Raw genomic sequence first — 22,726 nt, 5'->3', positions numbered from 1 at the left:
TCGGGCACAGCACTGCACGGAGGTCCAGCGAGCGATCATTCGGAATCTGTACAAGGCTGGCAAAAGCCAACGCGAAATTGCCGACTACTTAGGAAGGTCGAAAACTTTCGTTTTCAACGCGCTTCACAGCACCGGCAAACGGGAACTGACCGGCCACCCCCGCAAAACGACGCCGAAAGACGATTGGGCAATCAAGCGGGCCTTGAGTTCCCGGACGGTTCAGCGACGGTTGGCGGAGAAGGGACTAGGAGGAAAAAGTCCCCGGAAGGTGCCGATGCTGACGCCGAAGCACTTGAAGGCGCGGCTGAAGTATGCGAAGGACCACTTCGATTGGGTCGGTCCGGAAAAGGAGAAACTATGGAGAAATGTGCTGTGGTCGGATGAGACCAAAGTGAACCTCATCGGCTCGGACGGGAAGAGTTGGGTCCATCGCCCACTCGGCTGTGCGTGTATGCCCCAGTATACAAATAAAACATTCAAACATGGAAGATGTAGCATCATGGTATGGGGGTGCTTTTCTTGGTACGGGGTGGGTCCCTTGTACTGGAACGACCGGATTATGGACCAGCATCTCTACGCCCAGATACTTCGGGAAGTAATGCTGCCACACGCCGAATGGGAGATGCCCCTAAAGTGGCAGTTCCAGCAGGACAACGACCTTAAACATACCGCTAAAACGATTAAAAAGTGGTTCCAGGATAATAAGGTAACCGTTATGGAGTGGCCAGCACAGTCCCCTGATCTCAATCCCATAGAGAACCTATGGGAAATAGTTAAACGTAAGGTGTACACCGAAAAATCAAAAAACAAGCAGCAGCTGTGGGAGAGAATCCAGACGGTGTGGTACGCTATCCCGATGAGAACGTGCCAAAAGCTGGTGGAGTCGCTGCCGAACCGGGTGCGAGAAGTGATGCGTAATAAGGGTTTTACCACCAAGTACAAACCCTGCAAATCGATCACGGTACGAATTTCCTTTTTTTAATTTTTTTTACCATGAATTCTAAAGCGGTCCTATTTTATGTCGCGTTATTTTAGTCAGTAAGTATGCTTAAAACGCATTTTTAAATAAAGGACAATTGTTTTAACTACGGATGAGTTTAATTTCTTCGAAGAATGGAATTTTCAATTTGTAAATGGTTTGATGCACTTAAATGGAAATTTTTTTCTCAAAGTTTTGTCACTTTCTGTTTTGGGTTGAGCTGTGGTCATATTATATCGTCCGACACTGTATACAATTGCGTAAAAAAGAATGAAATCGCGTGAAGCTGCGTACCCACTACCAACTTTAACAAGCTGTCATTTCTCTCTCGGTTGATATTTTTTCATGAAATTTTCACACAATTTAGTTCAACTATCCAACTGACGCTCTACAAAGTTTGAAGTCTTTACAATGATCGGGAACAAAGATACAGCTATTCCCGTAAAAAGGGAAATTTGGAATTGCTTCACTAAATATGCTGTATCTTTGACTATTTTCATTGAAAATTTTGGAATTTGGTACAAAGATGTAAACATGTTTGATCTAAGTTTCGTCAGAATCGATGAACGTGATCCAAAATGGTGCTGGGTAGAAAATGAGGTTCATTATCGCCCAACAGACGATTTCATTCTTTTTTGGACGGATGTTTGTATGGAAAACATCGTAAAGGTTTTTTCTTTTACAAAATCAAAATTTATTACAAAAAATCTTGTTAATTGATAAGAACTTCATTCCTGCTTTGTTTACAAATAGAAATTGTTCCAACAGAGCTGGTATTTAAACACAAGAGCGAATATAATACTCGCTTTAATAGTGTATCAAATTTGTTTACCAGTATATTTGGTAGGTCACTTCTGAAACTCTGTTTTCCTTATTTTGTAATCTGATGAAACATTTTCTTCTTCTTCTTCTTCTTCTTCTAACACCAACATGGCCAATACTTGTATGCATCCTAGAAAATGAAAAACTTGCGTTCTTCATTTTTCTTTTCAACATAGTATCTGATAAATAGAACATGCATTGCAGATACTACTACGGCCAGGCCAACCATGAGATGTAAAACGCAAAAGATACAGGAACAAGGGAGGAATAAGCGTGGAGTTCCCTGCCAAACGCTTCATATGGTTATGTTGGATTTGATAATGTTCAGTTTGTATAGTTAAAATCATAATGAAAAACAAAAAAGGATTGATCTCACCCGAAACTTCCGGAGGTTGACGTTAATACCACAGGTAACCAAAACCTTCAGCAGTCAACAGGATTCGTATGTTTTTTCTTGCAGACGTTCTGTTAATCACAATTGACCTTCCGGGTTTTCTCAGTTTTTAATTTTATGTAACTTTCACTGAAATTCTTGTTCCTTCAAACTGAGATTTTGATTTTTTCCTCCTAAATTCCATAACGATTTCGAAAATTTTCGGGAGCGGCTGTCAAACACATCTTCAAGCAAACGATGCTTACTTAGATCTCCGTAATCTGATGAAACATTTTCTTTTCCTAAACAAAGCAGGAATAAAGTTTTTGAGCTTGTGCTTGAGCTTGTTATCTACTGCGGTCCACGTACTGCCCCATGACCAATGGCATAATGGTTGCACTCCGTGATTGGTTCGAGATAATCACCATTGCACAATGAACCAAATGAAAGGTTGCTGGGAACAAGCAACACAATCTCACTGTACAGTTTTGAGAACCTCTTACTTTACCTGAACCAATAACGACGCCGGCCAAGTCCGTGTAGTCGATAAGAGGAAAGGGAGAGCAGCACATGTGATGATTTGTTTTGCGGAGACCTCATCTATCTTTTTTCTCTTGAATGTTTTTTTTAAAAATGCCTAGATTTTTTCAGATTTGCTTTTGTTTTCACATTTTTGTCAAAAAAAGTCCTCAATTGCCCGACCATAAAGAAAAGTGTGGTAGAAAGTATGGAATGCTGTAGGTTGATCATCGTTCTTTTTAACTACTATTTTGAATACATCTTGCTCCAATTCGACGATTATCTAATTCAATATCAAATAATCAACTTCAAATTGCTTAGCACCTTTGACATGTTTGTTCAAGATTTCACGGGAACCAAATATCTATGGTGATAAACGCCCTAGAAGCGGCAGGTCATCTTGTCCTTTCAGTTCTTGGAGACATTTTGAAAATCAGAGAGACCCCTACTTGAAAAAAGACCCTGTAATACATCATCAGGTAATATCATCTGGTTGGAAATAATCGACTGAAAAACATGAGGGGTATTCGAATGGAACAAATAGGAAAAAAAATCGCTTTTGGTTTTTTCATTAAAAATTCAACGTTTGGTCGAATAGTTGAAATGGTCAATATTCGGTATTCAGCCGTTGGCCGTTGAGTATTCGCCACATCTCCAATCTAAAGTAAATACAAATAAGGTCTACGGTTTATTTTATTCACATGAAATGCAATGCAGGAACCAAGGATTTAAAAACCAAAGTCATATTTTTTTAAAACTTTCAGTACTTCTCTGGGAATTTTTGAATGAAAAAGTTTGATTTTCCATAAAAAATTGAAACTCGTTGCGCTAATTCAGGACTGAATGAATCGCATCCAAAACTTATATTGCTTCAATTCTTCAATAAATGAATTATAAGCTCCTAAAATCGTTTATATTTCACTTCGTGTGTTTATTTACCCAGTTAAATTCGCCACGCAAGGTGGTGGTCAAGTCTGTTTCGAACCCCTGCCTGGCCGCGGTGTCTCCATTTCACGGCTATTTGGCGTTTTGATGATAACGCACCATGGTCGCCTTACGTCGACCGGCTGAGTCGGAGGCGTCCATCATCTTGGCCATAATCACCTTAAAGCACCCCTTTTTGGCTCGACGGCACGCGGTCTGCAGTCATATCAACGAGGCGGTTATTTTTCTCCCCGCGTGTGCAATGTAATCGTATCTTTTTTTTTCCCACAATGGTTACTTCCGACGCGCTGCACGATGTTAATGTGGTATATTTTGTCCAATGACATAATTTTTTTTTGTAGCATTGCGGATGCAAAACGATCATTTTTTCTAGTTAACTTGAAGCTTCAAAATACTTTGTTCCCTGATGCATTTACTTATCTAACTAAATAATGTAGAAAAATCGTTTCGTAAATTAATAATCCATCAATTATTCATTTTCTTTTTGCTTCACAGATAAAAAAGACCGACCAAACAGGAGCATCGCAAGTGTGCGGAACATTAGTCAACTGACTCCAATCAACAAAAAATCAACCCAAAATCTGGCTGTGCAAAGAAAATTATTCTAATAATACAAACAAACCAACCATGAGTTCTAAATTAATGCCACTTTCAACGAACTAAACACCGCAAAAACCGATTATAGGAATTATTGAATTATAGTAAGACCAAGGAATTATAGTACTCAAGAAATAAAAATGGCAGCCGTAGTGTACGGGACCAGTCCGCGGCACAGCAGCCGGCATCATCATTCGGGGGCGGCATCGTCGCAAGGTCACCTGGTAGGGGTGCCCCATTCGCCGTACCATCAGCCACCCCCGCAGCATCACTCACTGCCACCGGTGCCCCCGCATCATCATGGCGTTGGCAGTTCGTCGGCGTCGATGGCGGCGGCCGCTGCAGCAGCTGCCCTTTCGCAGCAGATCATAACACCGCCGACGTCGTATTTGTCCACCTCGACGACGACCATCTCGCAAACGACGCATCAACAAACGATCTACTATCAGCAACAGCAACAGCAGCTGCTACTACAACAGCAACAGCAGATTCACTATCACAATCTGCGGAACTCGAAGCGGAAGTCGGCGGTGGAGCTGCTTGCGGAAAGTAAACCCTTCTACGTCAAATCGGAAACGGTGCTCGATAGGCAGCAGCAGTTGCAGATGCGCAGCGGGCAGGTGCCGGGACCGGTTTCGGGATCATGTAAGTTTTTTTAAATATTCATTATTCCTAAAAAAACCTTCTCAAGCTTTTGAAATTTTGAATTAAAACCCAGCTCTAACCTCAAACAGTAGTTATCAAACTATGGTCCTCGAAGATACTTTTCAAAAAGCAAACTCCCTAAAATAAAAGATTTTGAGAGACCATCCGTTGTAGTTATTCCGTTAGTTAGATGTTCAACCAATATGAGAATGTAGTTTTGTTAATTGGTTTTATCAATTTTTGACGGTCGCCATAGCAGGAAAAGATTCTTCTCTAGGAAAATGATTCACATCTTACTGTTGATAATTAAAATTATTGTTAATTTTTCATCTTTAAAAAAACGCTGCGTTCACTACAAAGATCATTCTCTATTTCGAAATTGGATTTATTCATTTTCTTCGAGTTTCTCACCAAACTATTCCATACGTTTCAAAAAACAATTCTACAAAGTGTGGGCCCACTAGTAAGGGAACTGGGTACAACATGCACAGAGCGAGCAACATGCGCCACCATCAGTATTTCACTAAACAAACATGTTTTAACATTTCTGAAAATGCCAGTCTGTTCTACTTACACTTTTTACCGCATTTCTAAACTTTTGTGGACCTCATAAGTTTTCTGTGTTACGTAAATTTTGCGAAAAACGAAAACAATTTTCAAAGGAGTTTTTCTTATAATTTTTAAATTTTTCTCGTAAAGGCTAATTTACAAGTGAAAATAAACGTGAAAAATCGACAATGTGACGAAACTAGGTTTTGGTTGAAGGATGAAACTTCAGTAAAACTCGTTCCTTAAAACCTGATAGAACTGGAATCCGGATATCCCTCGCCATGATGAAATGGGGAAATGGGAAATGGGGGAATCGAAATTTAAACAGTTCTAGAAGGTTTGAAGTAACAAATCCGGTTGAAGCTTCATCCTCTAATAGTTCCCCATCGATTCCACCATGTTACGCATGCTAGTTGTGTCGTGATTTTTGAGTTATTGATGAAAAAAATTTAGGTTTTTTCACGTGAAGTCTAAACGGGCCTTAAGGAATTATAGAATTTGAAAGCTCAAAGAATCACATGTTATCTGTTCTAATGAATAAAATTATCTTGACATTCATCAGACAATGAAAAATAACCTAATAAAATTCTTATTTCTGTTATTTGAACGATTTTTGATACACATGTCGAGGCAGGGACAAGTGCGCCATGTCCGTTTGTCTACAGGCATGTTTTATATTTGTTAAAATTTATATGCTGTTTTCGTCTAAACTCTTTCAAAGAAATTTTTATGTTGAATTGGAAAACATAACTTCAATATAAACGGAAATATTCGATATTCCTGAATTTCATATATTCATTCATTCATTCATCAGTGTATCTAACAGCACTGCGTGTAGCAATACATTTCTCCGTCTGTGAAGTTAATTTGAACTGTTTAACCTGCATATACTTTCGGAAGTACTTAAAAAAATAAAACAAGTCTAAAACGTTAAACGGAGCGTTTGAGTATACATATAAAAGTACTTTGCCCCAAAGAAAACGGAAATAATACTTTAGAAAGATTTTCATTATTAAACAATGAACACATAAACAATTGATTTAGGTGTTTCTATTATTTTTTATGAAGAACAGTTTTTCAAAACTATGGTTGAATTTACTGGATTGCATTCTTTATTTACGAGCTCTAACAGATACACAGATTGAACAAGAAACGGAAATTTCACAAATGTTTAAAAATTGACCAAAAAAAGAAACTGTAATATCTAGTGAAAAGTCGTAAATTCAAAAGATTGAGGGGGGTGCTGATTACCGCTCTTTCCCTCCGATTTGATCTCATTGAACCAAATCAAAATTAAAGAAGAAATTAAAACTTTTTTTAACCAATTTTCTATATAAACTTATTTCGATAAAACGATGATTTTCGGGTTTTTATATCAAGAAGTAACAAAAATCGACGTATGAGCTTATTGGGAAATCTTTCTTTATAAATGTCATATAAAAAATGAAAATAATACACTTGTTGTTAAATAGCAGAAAATTTTAAGAAATATTTCAACTATCTATTTGTTCAGATCTTCTTCATATCCGCGCAAGGCTACCACAACGAAATTTTAATGATTTAATTTCGCAACTAACTACTAACAATACGTTGGAAAAAGCTAACATTTGAGATAAGTTTTTGATAATAATTGCTATAAATTTAAAACTGATTTAAAAACTTAGATTTTTTTTTAATGTTCTGGTACATTTTTCTGAAAAGTGATACAGAAATAGCGTTGTTTCCATCAATTCTGCAATCACTTCTCATTGTAAATTGTCGTCGAAGAATTTCATTACTAAATCTAAATTCAAATCTGAAATAAAATTATGATATATGAGTCGGAACTCTGGAGCTTTGAAATTCAAATTCATTTTATTACTCTTGAATTTCAAGATCTCATTCCAGATTTTAAACTTTTTTTTAATATGAAACGAATTAAACGACGATTGTTTATCACCCTCTAGTTTTGAAGATATGGCGTTTAGAAATTTTTAAATTGGTTAGTTTTGAGTAAAGTTTTTCTGAGAAGAGTGCTTAAATTCATGCAATGAATTTATACCTTTTTCCAAAAATTATTCACTAACAGGAGCTGATAGAAAAAACTAAAAAAAATATATGAAGTAAGCCCCTCACCATTTTTCAAAATTAACTATTATATTCTTTTTTTTACAATGTATTTATTTAAAACGGCTCATACACTTGACATTAAGGTACTCTTATATTCTTTGCATCTCTCAAAAAAATTAATTTTGTTGCCTTCTGTAAGTAAAAAATCTTAAAATGCAGCGTCAATTCCTGATAGCAAATTTGACGAGACGAAGATATGGAAAATGAAGGTTAATAAAATCAAATCAGTGGTCAACTTTTTCGATGACTGCAAGAATTATTAATTCTGAGACAAATTTACATAAGTTTTCATATTAAATTTTTCCAGTTTTACCAAAAATTTAGGAATTTAATGAAATTCCAAAGAAATTTGAATCCGAAATAATGTTCGGAAAGTATTGAAACTTTCAATCAAAATTCAGCTAATCTGTTGAACGGAGACAACGGACCAGGTCATAGTTGGCTGTTCAAGTTCTTAGGTAAGAAGAAATATAATTTACCTGACAACGCCCAAAATAGGGCGGGTAACAATAATAATCTACCTGACAACACCCAGAAAAGGGTAGGTAGGCCCAAGAAACTGACAACGGCACATTTGCCGAGCATTCGAAAGTTCTTTTTACCTACAAATAATTCAGAGCTACCTAGCTTGGACAATTTAAGGGAGGGAAATGATACACTTTCTTCAGTCGATAACCCACTGAGGATGCTAGCAAGTAGCTAGTGAAATACTAGTATTTGGGTCTTTCAAATACTGTAGCTGAATTCAAAGGAATCTTCGACTACTTTGAAATAACAGTTTTTATTTCTTGGGTAGGTTAATTATCAGCAATGTATGATTAATTTCAGTAAAAACAGGAAAAAATTAAAATTTTCACTAGCCATAGCACCAAAATCTGACAAAATATTCAATTTTTTGACACCAGAATCTTTCTAAATCATTTATTAAAATATATGCACCAAAAATGTTGTTATCTTGGTTAATACTAGTCTTTTAATGCAATTGAAATAATCAACTTTTTTGTAAAATCTGAAACTGGATCATAAATTTTAATTTAAACTATCCCTGTGTGAATGACCTATTTATGTATTGACGATATGATTGATCTGTTTCTTGAAACCCAGCCAAGTTAGTCAAAAATTACTCCAAGATTACTGCAAAAATAGTTGAATGATAACGGGATACAGGCCTGTGCGAAGGACCCGTTCAAATAAAGCTAAAAATAATAACCATACCAAGAATACACCTGAAATAAGGGAATGGATTTCTAACATTATTTTCTTAATCATAATTATCACACAGACTCAAAAAACAAAATCGCATATTCAGATTCAGGGCCCCCAAATTAGTGAAAATTCCGTTTAAATTTTATTGCATCTCGGAGAAATGCAAATTTTTTGACCTTGGGTAATTTTTCTAAAACTATTTAAATGTGATATTGAGCATTGAGACAAACGAGGAAAAAAATTTGATTGAGGCTGAAATTGGTTTCTTGAAGAATATTTCATATCAGCATAACATTTGCAATGACATAAACTATTTTTTAAATCAAAATTTTTAGTAATAATGTAGAGGATATTAGATTTTAGATATGTTTTGCTAATTCTGTTGACCATCGTGACACCATTGTGAAAATATACACTGATGAAAAAGGACAGAGGCAGACTACATTCTGGTAAAAGTAACCGGCACATCAAAGAAAAGAATTGTTAATCTGAATAAATGTGTACTCTGTAGAAGAATGACACTAAGACATTTAAGTTCCCTTTTTTTTACTATTTACCACTACTCAAGTAATTTAAACATGTTCAAAATGAGCGAAACAGTTTCTAAAATAGTTTGTTCTATTAAAGGCCAACACCAAAAGTGGAATAAGATATTAAAAAAAACAATAAGCACAATGAAAACTTTTTTTGTAACTTATTTATTTGAAACGGCTCAAACAGCTTTAAGGAGCCATACTCCAATGAAAACTTTATACTAAAAAAAGGACATCTTAACAAGTTATCGGATAGAGAAAAGCGAAAAATCATACGAGTTTTACCGAAAAAAAAATCAACACACTCCCAAATATACTGCTTCTGAACGTTGGACCGGTTTGCACAATAAAAGCGGCCGAGTTTCAATGAAAAAAGTTTATTAAAAATTAAAAAAAAAACAGTATGAAAACCAACACTTTTTTAATAGTTAACCAAAGTGGAGTAAATGTTAGTTCCATTCATTTACAGCGTACTAAATCCATTAAGATTGAGAAAAAAGCATGTGTAAGAATCTGGTCATAAATATCAATAATCATTGTACCCTTCCAAAGAAACTCGCTAAGCAAATTTTTCACGGTCGCCATGAAATGAGAAGAGTTAACTTTAACAGTATCAACATACTCCCCACTTCATTTTGAGATTTTGTTCTCATTCATATGTACCCACCTACATACACACTGAATAGAAGTCATCAAAATTCTGTTTTGAAAACTGTTAGACTAGACTTGATTTAATAAAAGAGTAAGTTATAATAACGAGAAAAAAATAACTGTTTTCGTCAAAAAAGTTTCCTGTTTCCGCCCGGGATCGAACCGGGGGCCTTCCGCGTGTTAGGCGGATGTGATAACCACTACACCACGGAAACAATTGATAGAGTAGAGGAAAAACGATCATTTTGTTCCACCCGGTGAGCATAAAACAGGCGCAGCGCAAAACTCGTGTTGCTGTCCGTACAGCATAAATATGCTACCATACCAGACCTCAGCAGAGCAATGAAAGAGAAACTACGAGAGATTCTAAAAATAACCACAACAACTTTTGGTGAGAACGAGAACCAAATAAAAGAGAAGAGCGACAAGAGAACCTACAGCATAAAAGACATAAACATAAAACAGAACCCACTCTCCGAAAGCTTTCGAGTAATGAGCTTTCGTTCTCCCATCACTCCCATACCCATATGTTGTACGCCCCATTGTACGGGAGGATAATGAGGAAGGCATAAATTCGCCGTCGGTTAGGGTATGTTTTGTTTGAATGCATATCCGGCAAAAGCTTTGCAGCTAACCTGGAGAAATTAAATCAATCTTTCAATGCATTCTCTGTTAGGCCTACTTATGAAATGTAAACAGATAAAGTTATGCTTTCTAACTTGTTCAAAGCCATAATAGCACCTCTATTCGTGGTCTATTCTGGGGTTTAATTGATACAAGAATTGGACCAAAGAAATAAGATCCAATCCAGTGGAAAATATTAGCAAACCTACTCGTATTCCATTAACTGTCAAACAGTTAAGAACGGTTTAGCCTCATACGGGGTCCAAATTTCATCAGTTTAGGACCATTCCTTACACTGGTTCTTTAAAAATTCGAGTTCAAACTGGTATAATGGACCGGTATTTAGGTCTTACTAAGCGGCTGTTTGGACCACGGATTCAAGCTGAAAGTGTTTGATGTGGCAAAAAGTTTTCGTTGCATCGGCCGGGAATCGAACCCGGGCCGCCCGCGTGGCAGGCGAGCATTCTACCACTGAACCACCGATGCTTCCTTGTAAACTTCGGCTCCCAGAACTCTATTTGAACATTGGCTCTACTGGGGGGCAACCCTCGTCCATTTATATGAAAACGAACTGTCTTCCCATCTACACCGGAAATTAACGATCGCAATTTGATCCGACCATTCCCAATCCGCTCTTTGACACCGGCAAAGACGACAACGTTGCTTTTAATTATGTCGAACAGCTGATGCCAGACCGAATTAATTAAGCCTTCCCCCCCCGTCGTCGCCAAGTCAGAGTGATTAAATTCGCTTGCGGTACCTACTTTGCACGTGTACATAGGTAACAAGTAATCGGGGCCTGTCTGCTACTTGGCTACTTAATACTAATAAAATGTGCCCGGTCGCCTGTTATAAAAGGTAAATTTACTACGGCAGGTAACGTCGGCGTCGGCAAAAAGAAAAAGTGTCGCTGAAATGCAATACTTCTTCACCTATCAATCGAAGTTGTCTTCCCTTGGCTAGCATTATTGCCGCTACCGAAGTTGATTGGCTTTCTTGCTAAATCGAAACCGGAAGAAGGTTTAAATTGTCCATTTTCAAGAAGCGGGTTGGATACCTTTACCTAGTTCGATTACGGTAGCAATTGATCGAATATCACTGACTGTTGTAGTCTGGTCGGATCGATTTGAAAAATGACGCTACCTGCGTGCGGTTTAGGGTATATTGATTTGACACACCTACCAAAACTTAATTTGATCCTTGCCCGGAAAGCTCCTGAATACTACGTCGTTGATTCAACAATGAAAATCTGTCCTACAAAGTAATCTCGAAAAATAAAAGGAAAATATATGTGTCGTTTTTTAAGGAAAACTGTACTTTTGCCTTTTGTTATTAAAATTAAATTTTACTCAATTTGTTTCAGTTTACATTATTTTTATGTCATATTTCAACCCAACTTCTGGGTCAGTTTTGTATCATTTGAGAGATATTTTTGATTAATTTATATGTATGTTATTTCAAATCATTTTTTGGTCCATTTTTATTACATCCTGGCGTCATTTATTCTGAAAAAGTGAATTTTGTCATTTTTGTCATTTTTGTCATTTTTGTCATCTTTGTCATCTTTGTCATCTTTGTCATTTTTGTCATTTTTGTCATTTTTGTCATTTTTGTCATTTTTGTCATTTTTGTCATTTTTGTCATTTTTGTTATTTTTGTCATTTTTGTCATTTTTGTCATTTTTGTCATTTTTGTCATTTTTGTCATTTTTGTCATTTTTGTCATTTTTGTCATTTTTGTCATTTTTGTCATTTTTGTCATTTTTGTCATTTTTGTCATTTTTGTCATTTTTGTCATTTTTGTCATCTTTGTCATTTTTGTCATTTTTGTCATTTTTGTCATTTTTGTCATTTTTGTCATTTTTGTCATTTTTGTCATTTTTGTCATTTTTGTCATTTTTGTCATTTTTGTCATTTTTGTCATTTTTGTCATTTTTGTCATTTTTGTCATTTTTGTCATTTTTGTCATTTTTGTCATTTTTGTCATTTTTGTCATTTTTGTCATTTTTGTCATTTTTGTCATTTTTGTCATTTTTGTCATTTTTGTTATTTTTGTCATTTTTGTCATTTTTGTCATTTTTGTCATTTTTGTCATTTTTGTCATTTTTGTCATTTTTGTCATTTTTGTCATTTTTGTCATTTTTGTCATTTTTGTCATTTTTGTCATTTTTGTCATTTTTGTCATTTTTGTCATTTTTGTCATTTTTGTCATCTTTGTCATTTTTGTCATTTTTGTCATTTTTGTCATTTTTGTCATTTTTGTCATTTTCGTCATTTTCGTCATTTTCGTCATTTTTGTCATTTTTGTCATTTTTGTCATTTTTGTCATTTTTGTCATTTTTGTCATTTTTGTCATTTTTGTCATTTTTGTCATTTTTGTCATTTTTGTCATTTTTGTCATTTTTGTCATTTTTGTCATTTTTGTCATTTTTGTCATTTTTGTCATTTTTGTCATTTTTGTCATTTTTGTCATTTTTGTCATTTTTGTCATTTTTGTCATTTTTGTCATTTTTGTCATTTTTGTCATTTTTGTCATTTTTGTCATTTTTGTCATTTTTGTCATTTTTGTCATTTTTGTCATTTTTGTCATTTTTGTCATTTTTGTCATTTTTGTCATTTTTGTCATTTTTGTCATTTTTGTCATTTTTGTCATTTTTGTCATTTTTGTCATTTTTGTCATTTTTGTCATTTTTGTCATTTTTGTCATTTTTGTCATTTTTGTCATTTTTGTCATTTTTGTCATTTTTGTCATTTTTGTCATTTTTGTCATTTTTGTCATTTTTGTCATTTTTGTCATTTTTGTCATTTTTGTCATTTTTGTCATTTTTGTCATTTTTGTCATTTTTGTCATTTTTGTCATTTTTGTCATTTTTGTCATTTTTGTCATTTTTGTCATTTTTGTCATTTTTGTCATTTTTGTCATTTTTGTCATTTTTGTCATTTTTGTCATTTTTGTCATTTTTGTCATTTTTGTCATTTTTGTCATTTTTGTCATTTTTGTCATTTTTGTCATTTTTGTCATTTTTGTCATTTTTGTCATTTTTGTCATTTTTGTCATTTTTGTCATTTTTGTCATTTTTGTCATTTTTGTCATTTTTGTCATTTTTGTCATTTTTGTCATTTTTGTCATTTTTGTCATTTTTGTCATTTTTGTCATTTTTGTCATTTTTGTCATTTTTGTCATTTTTGTCATTTTTGTCATTTTTGTCATTTTTGTCATTTTTGTCATTTTTGTCATTTTTGTCATTTTTGTCATTTTTGTCATTTTTGTCATTTTTGTCATTTTTGTCATTTTTGTCATTTTTGTCATTTTTGTCATTTTTGTCATTTTTGTCATTTTTGTCATTTTTGTCATTTTTGTCATTTTTGTCATTTTTGTCATTTTTGTCATTTTTGTCATTTGACAATTGTCAAAATTGTCAAAATTGTCAAAATTGTCAAAATTGTCAAAATTGTCAAAATTGTAAAAATTGTCAAAATTGTCAAAATTGTCAAAATTGTCAAAATTGTCAAAGTTGTCAAAATTTGTCAAAATTGTCAAAATTGTCAAAATTGTCAAAATTGTCAAAATTGTCAAAATTGTCAAAATTGTCAAAATTGTCAAAATTGTCAAAATTGTCAAAATTGTCAAAATTGTCAAAATTGTCAAAATTGTCAAAATTGTCAAAATTGTCAAAATTGTCAAAATTGTCAAAATTGTCAAAATTGTCAAAATTGTCAAAATTGTCAAAATTGTCAAAATTGTCAAAATTGTCAAAATTGTCAAAATTGTCAAAATTCTCAAAATTGTCAAAATTCTCAAAATTGTCAAAATTGTCAAAATTGTCAAAATTGTCAAAATTGTCAAAATTGTCAAAATTGTCAAAATTGTCAAAATTGTCAAAATTGTCAAAATTGTCAAACTTGTCAAAATTGTCAAAATTGTCAAAATTGTCAAAATTGTCAAAATTGTCAAAATTGTCAAAATTGTCAAAATTGTCAAAATTGTCAAAATTGTCAAAATTGTCAAAATTGTCAAAATTGTCAAAATTGTCAAAATTGTCAAAATTGTCAAAATTGTCAAAATTGTCAAAATTGTCAAAATTGTCAAAATTGTCAAAATTGTCAAAATTGTCAAAATTGTCAAAATTGTCAAAATTGTCAAAATTTACAAAATTGACAAAATTGACAAAATTGACAAAATTGTCAAAATTGTCAAAATTGTCAAAATTGTCAAAATTGTCAAAATTGTCAAAATTGACAAAATTGTCAAAATTGTCAAAAGTTGTCACAATTGTAAATAATAAACAAAATTTCCAATATTGTCAAAATTGCCAAAAATTTTCCAAGTTGTCAAAATTGACAAAATTTCAAATTTTCCATAATTTGCGAAGTGGTCTTAGAAATCTTATTATTGCAATTTTCCGATTGTAATGAAGTGCATTTTTGAAAATCCTTTGTAGAAATATGGAGAGTTTTCTTCAAAGTTCAGCACAAATAATGCAACGTACTTATCAGAATCTTACTTCTTTCAGACATGCTATCCCCCTCGAGGAGTCTACCGCAACCTAGCTCCCAGATGCAACCGACATCGCATCTCTCGGCACAATCGCAGCAGCAACCGCAACGTCCGGCCAATCGGCGCAGCGCATCATCCGGATCGGATCTGCTGCAGACTAAACTACGCAAGCTGCTCAACACCGGTGACAGCAAGGAGACAATAATCCCTCCGGACGTCGTCGGAGGACTCAATTCTAAATACGTATCGCAGCCGCTGGAAACGAGCTACATAGCTGGGGCGGGACTAGTCGGGACCCTCTCGGACTGTATCAACGATATCGGTTACATCCAGCCACCGAAAAGCTACCAACAGCAGCTGACCGTACACCCGGAGCAGCCGAGCGACATGTCGGTGTTCTTCCCTAGTGCATTCCTATCGCCTCAATCGCTGCCACCACATCCGGCGGCCGACGACGATCTCTACCTGTACGGCGTCCACGATAGCCTGGTGCTGACCGATGACTACCGTGCGATCAGTCCCCCGGCCGAGTACGCCGAAAACAGCGCTTCACCCGAAAAGCATAGTAATAGTCACAGGTGAGTTTTGTTTGATACAACAAATTAATTGAATACTTATTATATGCTTTCCTTTTTCAGTCGTTACAACTACCAGCGTTCATACTCGCACTCGCAGGCTGTGGTCCACCAGGACGCATCGGACTATTCGCCAACGCAGTCCTACAACATCAACAGTCACAAGTCACTGCCGGATTTGCATTCTCAGATCAGCAGACACTCGCCGCACTCCGAGGCGCTGAGTTGCTGTAGCCGAGGCAATCGATCCAATCGATCGGGCAGTTCGTTCAATCGGGACTCCGGTGGCTCTTCCGGCCATTACACGCACCACAGCGAACCGTGTTGCAAACAGCAGCAGCAACAGCAACAACAACAACAGCAGCAAAAGGACGCCCTCATGATGGGTGGCGCAGATTATCGGCGGGACAGTGGATCGTCAACCCAACACAGTGGCAACTCTTACTACGCCTATGGAATTCCGCCGCTACGATACGATTGTATCGAGTGCCGGGCGAAAATCCGCGAAGAAGCCGACTGTTTGCTAAACTTCACCACTCCCGAAGTTCCGGAGGCCTTCCAGGACGACTACAGTGAAAAGCAGAAACAGAAATACTACGACGATGTTGCACGGGACCGAGATCGTATTTCCAGTAGCGCTCGCAAGTATTACAAAAACCCTGGACCAATGTCACCCCTATCGCCTGTCTCTCCGTTGTCGCCGCAGGACCAGCAAATCGATCTGAGTCCCCCGTTGGGAACTTTCAAACGACAGAAATGCCTTCGATTCAAAAATCGTGGTCGTCAATCGGCCGTCAGCAATCCGAACTCACGCTGCAGCGATGGCCGCGGAAGTCAGACTGGAGATGACGATCGGCGTCCGATATTGCGATCAAAGAGCGACATCAGCGATCGCTACTGGAACCGCCTATCAGAGCGCAACGAACGCGAGCGGGATCGAGAACGGGAACGAGAGCAGCAGCAGCAGCAAAAGCTACTTGAGAAGCAACGATCCCGATCCGATAGCCTCACGCAGCTGGAACACTTCTTTGATCGACTGGGGCTGAACGAGGAAACCTACGAACGCAACATAGCTCCAGCGAAACCAGTCCGCAAACCACCGACGTCGCAAACCGCCTATAAGAGCAACTCGTCCGGCAGTGATATCCATCGCGATCGGGTGTCGGCCGAAGAAACCGGTGACTCGGACGAATCCAGTGCCGTGTTCTTCTCCGATGTCAGCACCATCGATTCGACGCGGCTTCCGGACAGCACGGAAACGAGCAACGATCAGCAGATTCAGCCACCGGGCGCCGCTGGGCAACCCGTTGTCGGAGGTGGCGGACCGCTGAACAGCCTCTCCAATCCGACCATGTACCGACCGAGCGAACCACCGTCTATCATCGAGCGGAACGCCCGCATCATCAAGTGGCTGTGCAACTGCAAGAAGATGCAGCTTGCCTAAGGGTGGTTGAACGACCGCGGGCGGGCGCCGGCCAGGCACTCGGTGGTGGTGGATGTGAAACAAGTCGGTGGCGGTCGCTACCGGACCATCGATCGCGTTCCGGCCAAAAGTCGGACTTCCTACAGGGATGACGACGGGTTTTAGAGGAAAGGTGGTATTTCGACAGAACCCGAAAGATAGATTCGTGATCAAATTTTAATAGAGATGGCGGTCTCACCGTGTTAGGCATAGAGGCACAGATTTTTCCTCTCCATTATTCAAGCCTTATTTTTAGAGATTTAGGACAATCGGATTTCCTACAACCTGCTCAACATTTTTTCCTGACTTTTCAGAGAAGTATACAACGCCTTTGCGGAGCTTACGTTTCAATGCCTCTGTTGATCACCAATTCTCCACACAGCAGTTGATCATGTAATCTACGAGCTCTTGGTTTGACGGAAGCAGCGTGGCTTCGGCTTTCTCTGCTTCTTATATGCCTCTGGGCCCAATATTACCTTGGCACGATGGACGGTGCTACGAGAGGATCCCACTTTTTTTGGCCACATACCAAACTGAGGCAGTTTTATAACTGGTCTAAGCACGCATGACTTTCCGGTCCAAAGTTTTGTCCACCGGACTCGGTTTTCGCCCAGATTTTTTTTTATCCACGAAGCTACTTTCTTCTCCAAACTTCCGAATCGAATTTTAGAACGCTCCAATACTTACTTTCATTCTCGCAAACTGACTCAGCGAAATGCACGATATTTTTGCTATTTTCCAGGAAACTTCTTCGAATTTTCAAAAAAAAAGTGTATCTCACGATACACAGAGTTTTGAGTAAAACTGTAAACAATAACACCCAGCAGAAATCAACTGTTAAACGTCATCCGGAATAAGCAGGGTTGTTTCAAAATCGTGCTTAGACATAGGGCCTTATTACATAAGACGAATCACGAGCCATTTTACTCGAGTGAGCCATTTTGGTATTACAGTAGCCGAGTCGAGTCGAATTTCAGTCGAGTTGCCCCACTGAGTCGACTGCTTGAAGGTTCGTGACTCAGCTGTTTCACTCGACTACCGCGATACGACATTTCGCTCGACTCGACAGCGACTTGAGTCGAGTCGAGTTACTCGACTCGTTTTATGTAATAGGGCCCATAATGGGACACCCTATATGGATTCATTATCCGCTGGAAGCTACTGAGACTTTTTCTCAACCCGACAGGGAACTTTGTAAATTCGAAACATTCAGATGGTCAGATAAAAAAAAAGCAAATTACTTCTCTTTCGTTACAACCAGGTAGTTTGAGAGGGAAAAAACTTGAAACAGCACGGCTGAAGGTTTTAGAAAATTCTTCAGAGTCAGTGGATGAAAAGCCCTTACCCTTAATTTTATGCTAATACCCATCATTAACTGGAAGCTATCATGGCTCATATTTGAATCCGATGGAAATTTCATAAACATGAAAAGTTCACATATAAAAAAAAGAAATTAATGGTACCAAGCGAGATTAAAAAAATCAACTGAGGGTAAAATTTGTAAAATCCAACTTGCTGTTCATTTAGTCCGATTTTGACTAAAATATGGGGATAACGGCATTACGAGTTCGAACGTTTCCCCTTTGACCTAAAACTATCTCCGAGTAGCTTTCAACGGATAATGGCAATCAGACTATAATCCAATTTTTTTAGCCCAATGAGTTCGAATTCGTTGTCCAAATTTCTTAAGAATTTTGGTAACTCGTTCAGGCTGAAAAAACTCTCGAATTCGTCCGAATTCGTATTTGATCGGTTCAAAAATAATACTGGCTTACTGTGATAGCCGCTATCATTCGTTGGAAGCTAGTTGGTGATGTGTTCAGGCCAAACGTAAAACAGTTCAATTCATAAATTCCGTTATCATCATGTTTCGGTGAAATTGTTGAGAATTTAGTAGTAGATTGCCAATTTATACAATTTAATGATTTTAGGTTTGAATTGGGGGGGTAGAAAAACTTTGCCTTATGTCAACCAAGCTGTACGAACTACATCTTCCTCGAAATAAGAAGTTGAAGATCACGAAACTTTTCACAACCTTTGCGACGCAAACTCCAACGGATGCGAAGTTCAACCTTGTAGAAAGCGATTGGTAAAAACAATAGTAGCAACAATCAAATTTTAACTGTAACAAAAAATAATCAAAACGAAACAAAACCATAGCAAAAAAAAAGCTGTATTGTGTTAAGGGTGAATGTTTAAAAATGAGAATCGAGTTTTAACGAGCAAACCAAAGAACGAAGCTGAAAACCGTGTTTGTCGTGGTCATCTGTAGCTGGTTTTAAAAGTGGATGATTTTTCATAAACAATAGAATGCAAACGATTACAGGAATAGGACAAGAAGAGAGATAACAAAAAGCAAAGCATCCTTCACGAGCCGAGTCCAATTAGATTGGTATGCTTAAATGAAAAGAATCAAAAGGTAGAATACGAAAAAAATTCAACAATAGAAAGCATTCAAAGTAACCAGCAATTAATTCGTGAAGAACCAAAGCGCCAGCGCTAATAAATTTCAAGGCTAGTTACCCCGAATGTGTCGAATAGCGGCTTCCAAAAATCGGAACACAGCTTAACATATATATGTCGAGTATCGAAAAACTACAGAATGACATACCAGAAGGCAAACGTCAAACATCATAAGCAAAACAACTGACAACAAGTCGGTGCAAACAGTTAATCCTATGTAAATAACGAACCAGTGACAGTACAGCTTCAGCTGTCACTTTCAATTGATGATTTCGATGTAGAACAAAAAAGCAGAAAATTAAATGGTAGTAAACTAAAATGTTGATTTCCGAACTGTTGTTTTCGAATAACATAGAAATTTTTCCTTAAAAAGACGAATCGAAGTGTGTTGAAGGTATTAACAAAACAATTATACTGTTGTCTCCAGTTAGCCATATTCAATGTCACATGTCATTTGACTGCAAATCCTGACGTGTCTGTAGAACTGGGTGCTGAAAACCCAAACAAATCAAAAATCTTCTAACAACCCCCGCCTCTCAAAGGTTTGATGATTTCGTTTGAGTAATTTCTACGGATTTTTAACGAAAACAAAAATACACTGTAGCGACAACACAATTGCAAATCGAGCAATTTGCTAATTGACCATAACAATTGAAAAACCAAACATGTAAATGTATTTTATGCGATTCGAGTAATTGGTTACTCATCACTATAATGCATTGAATAAAGAGTAAAAATAAAACCAATTTAAACTCTCTTTTCTAGTCTAATATGTAAAAAGCAAATGAGAAAACACTTGTTTGATTCGAGTATATTACAACAGCATAAATGAATCGAAATAATCTTACTTATAGTTGAGGTACTATATATTAATAACGAACAGGAAATTTAATCCAACCAGCACTGTTTAAATTGAATAAAAAATAAAATAAAAAGATACATTTCAATATTCAAACTACAATAAATTCTACAACTCTCACATACACAATCGAACGCAACGCAATTGTACACTTAAATAGAAGAAGCGAACTAATCCATGTACCACTTTATCACTAGCAAACCTCAAAAACTCAAAAACCACTCTCTTAAAAAACCACACGAAAATAAAACAACCCCCAAATCCTTGACTTTAACGCCAAACGTACGCGTTGTACTCTTAGAGGAGCAAAACCAAAATAGATGAAAAAACAAAGTTTAACGATAAAAAAACGTAGGTGAACAATAGAACCAAAAGCTGCTACCATACATCTACCACTCGAAAACGCAATTCGCAACTCAATAGAAACTAGCTGTTCGAATAATCAATATCTACGCAAATGTATGGCAGACAGGAGAGACGAAAATAAATAAAAACAAAAGAAACACCCGCTGAATCAAAAACCAGAGTCAAACAAATTTCAACAAAGTTTGCTTCCTAATTGCTCTCAATCAAAACTAGTTACGACAAACAGAAACAAATAAAAAAACGAAGATCAAATAATCAAACAGTCACAAACAGATAAAGCTAACACTACTGGTGGGCGAAACAGAAACAAGCGAAATGGTGAAAATCAAAATAATTTGTCCCAAATACACATCTAAAAACAATAAAATACATGGACAAAGCGGTTGCAATGAATAAATAAAAACAAATAAACAGCATCTGGTTTGAAAGGTAATTATACTCATCATAAGTATAGGGAAATTAATAAAACTGAAAACCGTATATCATAGAAAAAAACAAACAAACGACAGTGTATTCCTCTCGGATCCGAAAAAAATCCCAACGGTTTCACAGAAATGTTGCTTGACGACAACATTCTGTGCTGCAAAAAGTTTATTCTCGAGTATTGCGTTTATAATCCGTGCCTGCGAAAAATTCACTCTCGAGTATAGGGTCTATAATCCAGTTCCTGAGAAAAATTTACCCCAGCGTATCGCGTTTACAGACAAAAATTTGAAAAAAAAAATTTCAAAATGACAAAAATGACAAAAATGACAACAAAAATGACAAAAATGACAAAAATGACAAAAATGACAAAAATGACAAAAATGACAAAAATGACAAAAATGACAAAAATGACAAAAATGACAAAAATGACAAAAATGACAAAAATGACAAAAATGACAAAAATGACAAAAATGACAAAAATGACAAAAATGACAAAAATGACAAAAATGACAAAAATGACAAAAATGACAAAAATGACAAAAATGACAAAAATGACAAAAATGACAAAAATGACAAAAATGACAAAAATGACAAAAATGACAAAAATGACAAAAATGACAAAAATGACAAAAATGACAAAAATGACAAAAATGACAAAAATGACAAAAATGACAAAAATGACAAAAATGACAAAAATGACAAAAATGACAAAAATGACAAAAATGACAAAATGACAAAAATGACATAAATGACAAAAATGACAAAAATGACAAAAATCACAAAAATGACAATAAACATAAAAATGACAAAAATTACAAAAATTGCAAAAATGACAAAAATGACAAAAATGACAAAAATGACAAAAATGACAAAAATGACAAAAATGACAAAATGACAAAATGACAAAAATAACAATAATCATAAAAATGACAAAAATTACAAAAAGGAAAAACTGACAAAAATGACAAAAATAACAAAAATAACAAAAATGACAAAAATGACAAAATGACAAAAATGACAAAAATAACAATAATCATAAAAATGACAAAAATTACAAATAGGAAAAACTGACAAAAATGACAAAAATAACAAAAATAACAAAAATAACAAAAATGACAAAAATGACAAAAATGACAAAAATGACAAGAATGACAAAAATGACAAAAATGACAAAAATGACAAAAATGACAAAAATGACAAAAATGACAAAAATGATAAAAATGACAAAAATGACCAAAGTGACAAAAATGACAAAAATGGCAAAAATGATAAAAAATGACAAAAATGACAAATATGACAAAAATGATAAAAATGACAAAAATGACAAAAATGACAAAAATGACAAAAATGACAAAAATGACAAAAATGACAAAAATGACAAAAATGACAAAAATGACAAAAATGACAAAAATGACAAAAATGACAAAAATGACAAAAATGACAAAAATGACAAAAATGACAAAAATGACAAAAATGACAAAAATGACAAAAATGACAAAAATGACAAAAAATGACAAAAATGACAA

At 35.8% G+C, this 22,726-nt stretch overlaps 1 protein-coding gene and 2 non-coding genes across 3 annotated transcripts in view; 1 reads left to right on the top strand and 2 right to left on the bottom strand.

Annotated features, from left to right (window-relative positions):
• LOC129758341 (uncharacterized) overlaps positions 1 to 21,277 on the top strand; it is a 176,162-nt gene extending 154,885 nt beyond the window's left edge. The window contains exons 3-5 of the mRNA XM_055755844.1: positions 4,134 to 4,880; positions 15,066 to 15,627; positions 15,688 to 21,277. Of these exons, the coding sequence (XP_055611819.1) occupies positions 4,376 to 4,880; positions 15,066 to 15,627; positions 15,688 to 17,068 (2,448 nt within the window). The 5' untranslated portion in view covers positions 4,134 to 4,375 and the 3' untranslated portion in view covers positions 17,069 to 21,277. The remainder of the gene's footprint in view (positions 1 to 4,133; positions 4,881 to 15,065; positions 15,628 to 15,687) is intronic.
• Positions 10,071 to 10,143, bottom strand: Trnav-aac (transfer RNA valine (anticodon AAC)). The gene has a single exon. It is a non-coding gene; the product is annotated as a tRNA-Val (tRNA).
• Positions 10,968 to 11,038, bottom strand: Trnag-gcc (transfer RNA glycine (anticodon GCC)). Its single transcript has one exon. It is a non-coding gene; the product is annotated as a tRNA-Gly (tRNA).
• Positions 21,278 to 22,726: the final 1,449 nt, after the last annotated feature.

The sequence above is a fragment of the Uranotaenia lowii genome, chromosome 3 (genome assembly GCF_029784155.1).
Source record: "Uranotaenia lowii strain MFRU-FL chromosome 3, ASM2978415v1, whole genome shotgun sequence".
Classification (NCBI taxonomy): domain Eukaryota; kingdom Metazoa; phylum Arthropoda; class Insecta; order Diptera; family Culicidae; genus Uranotaenia; species Uranotaenia lowii.
This window is presented reverse-complemented; position numbering and strand designations above follow the sequence as displayed.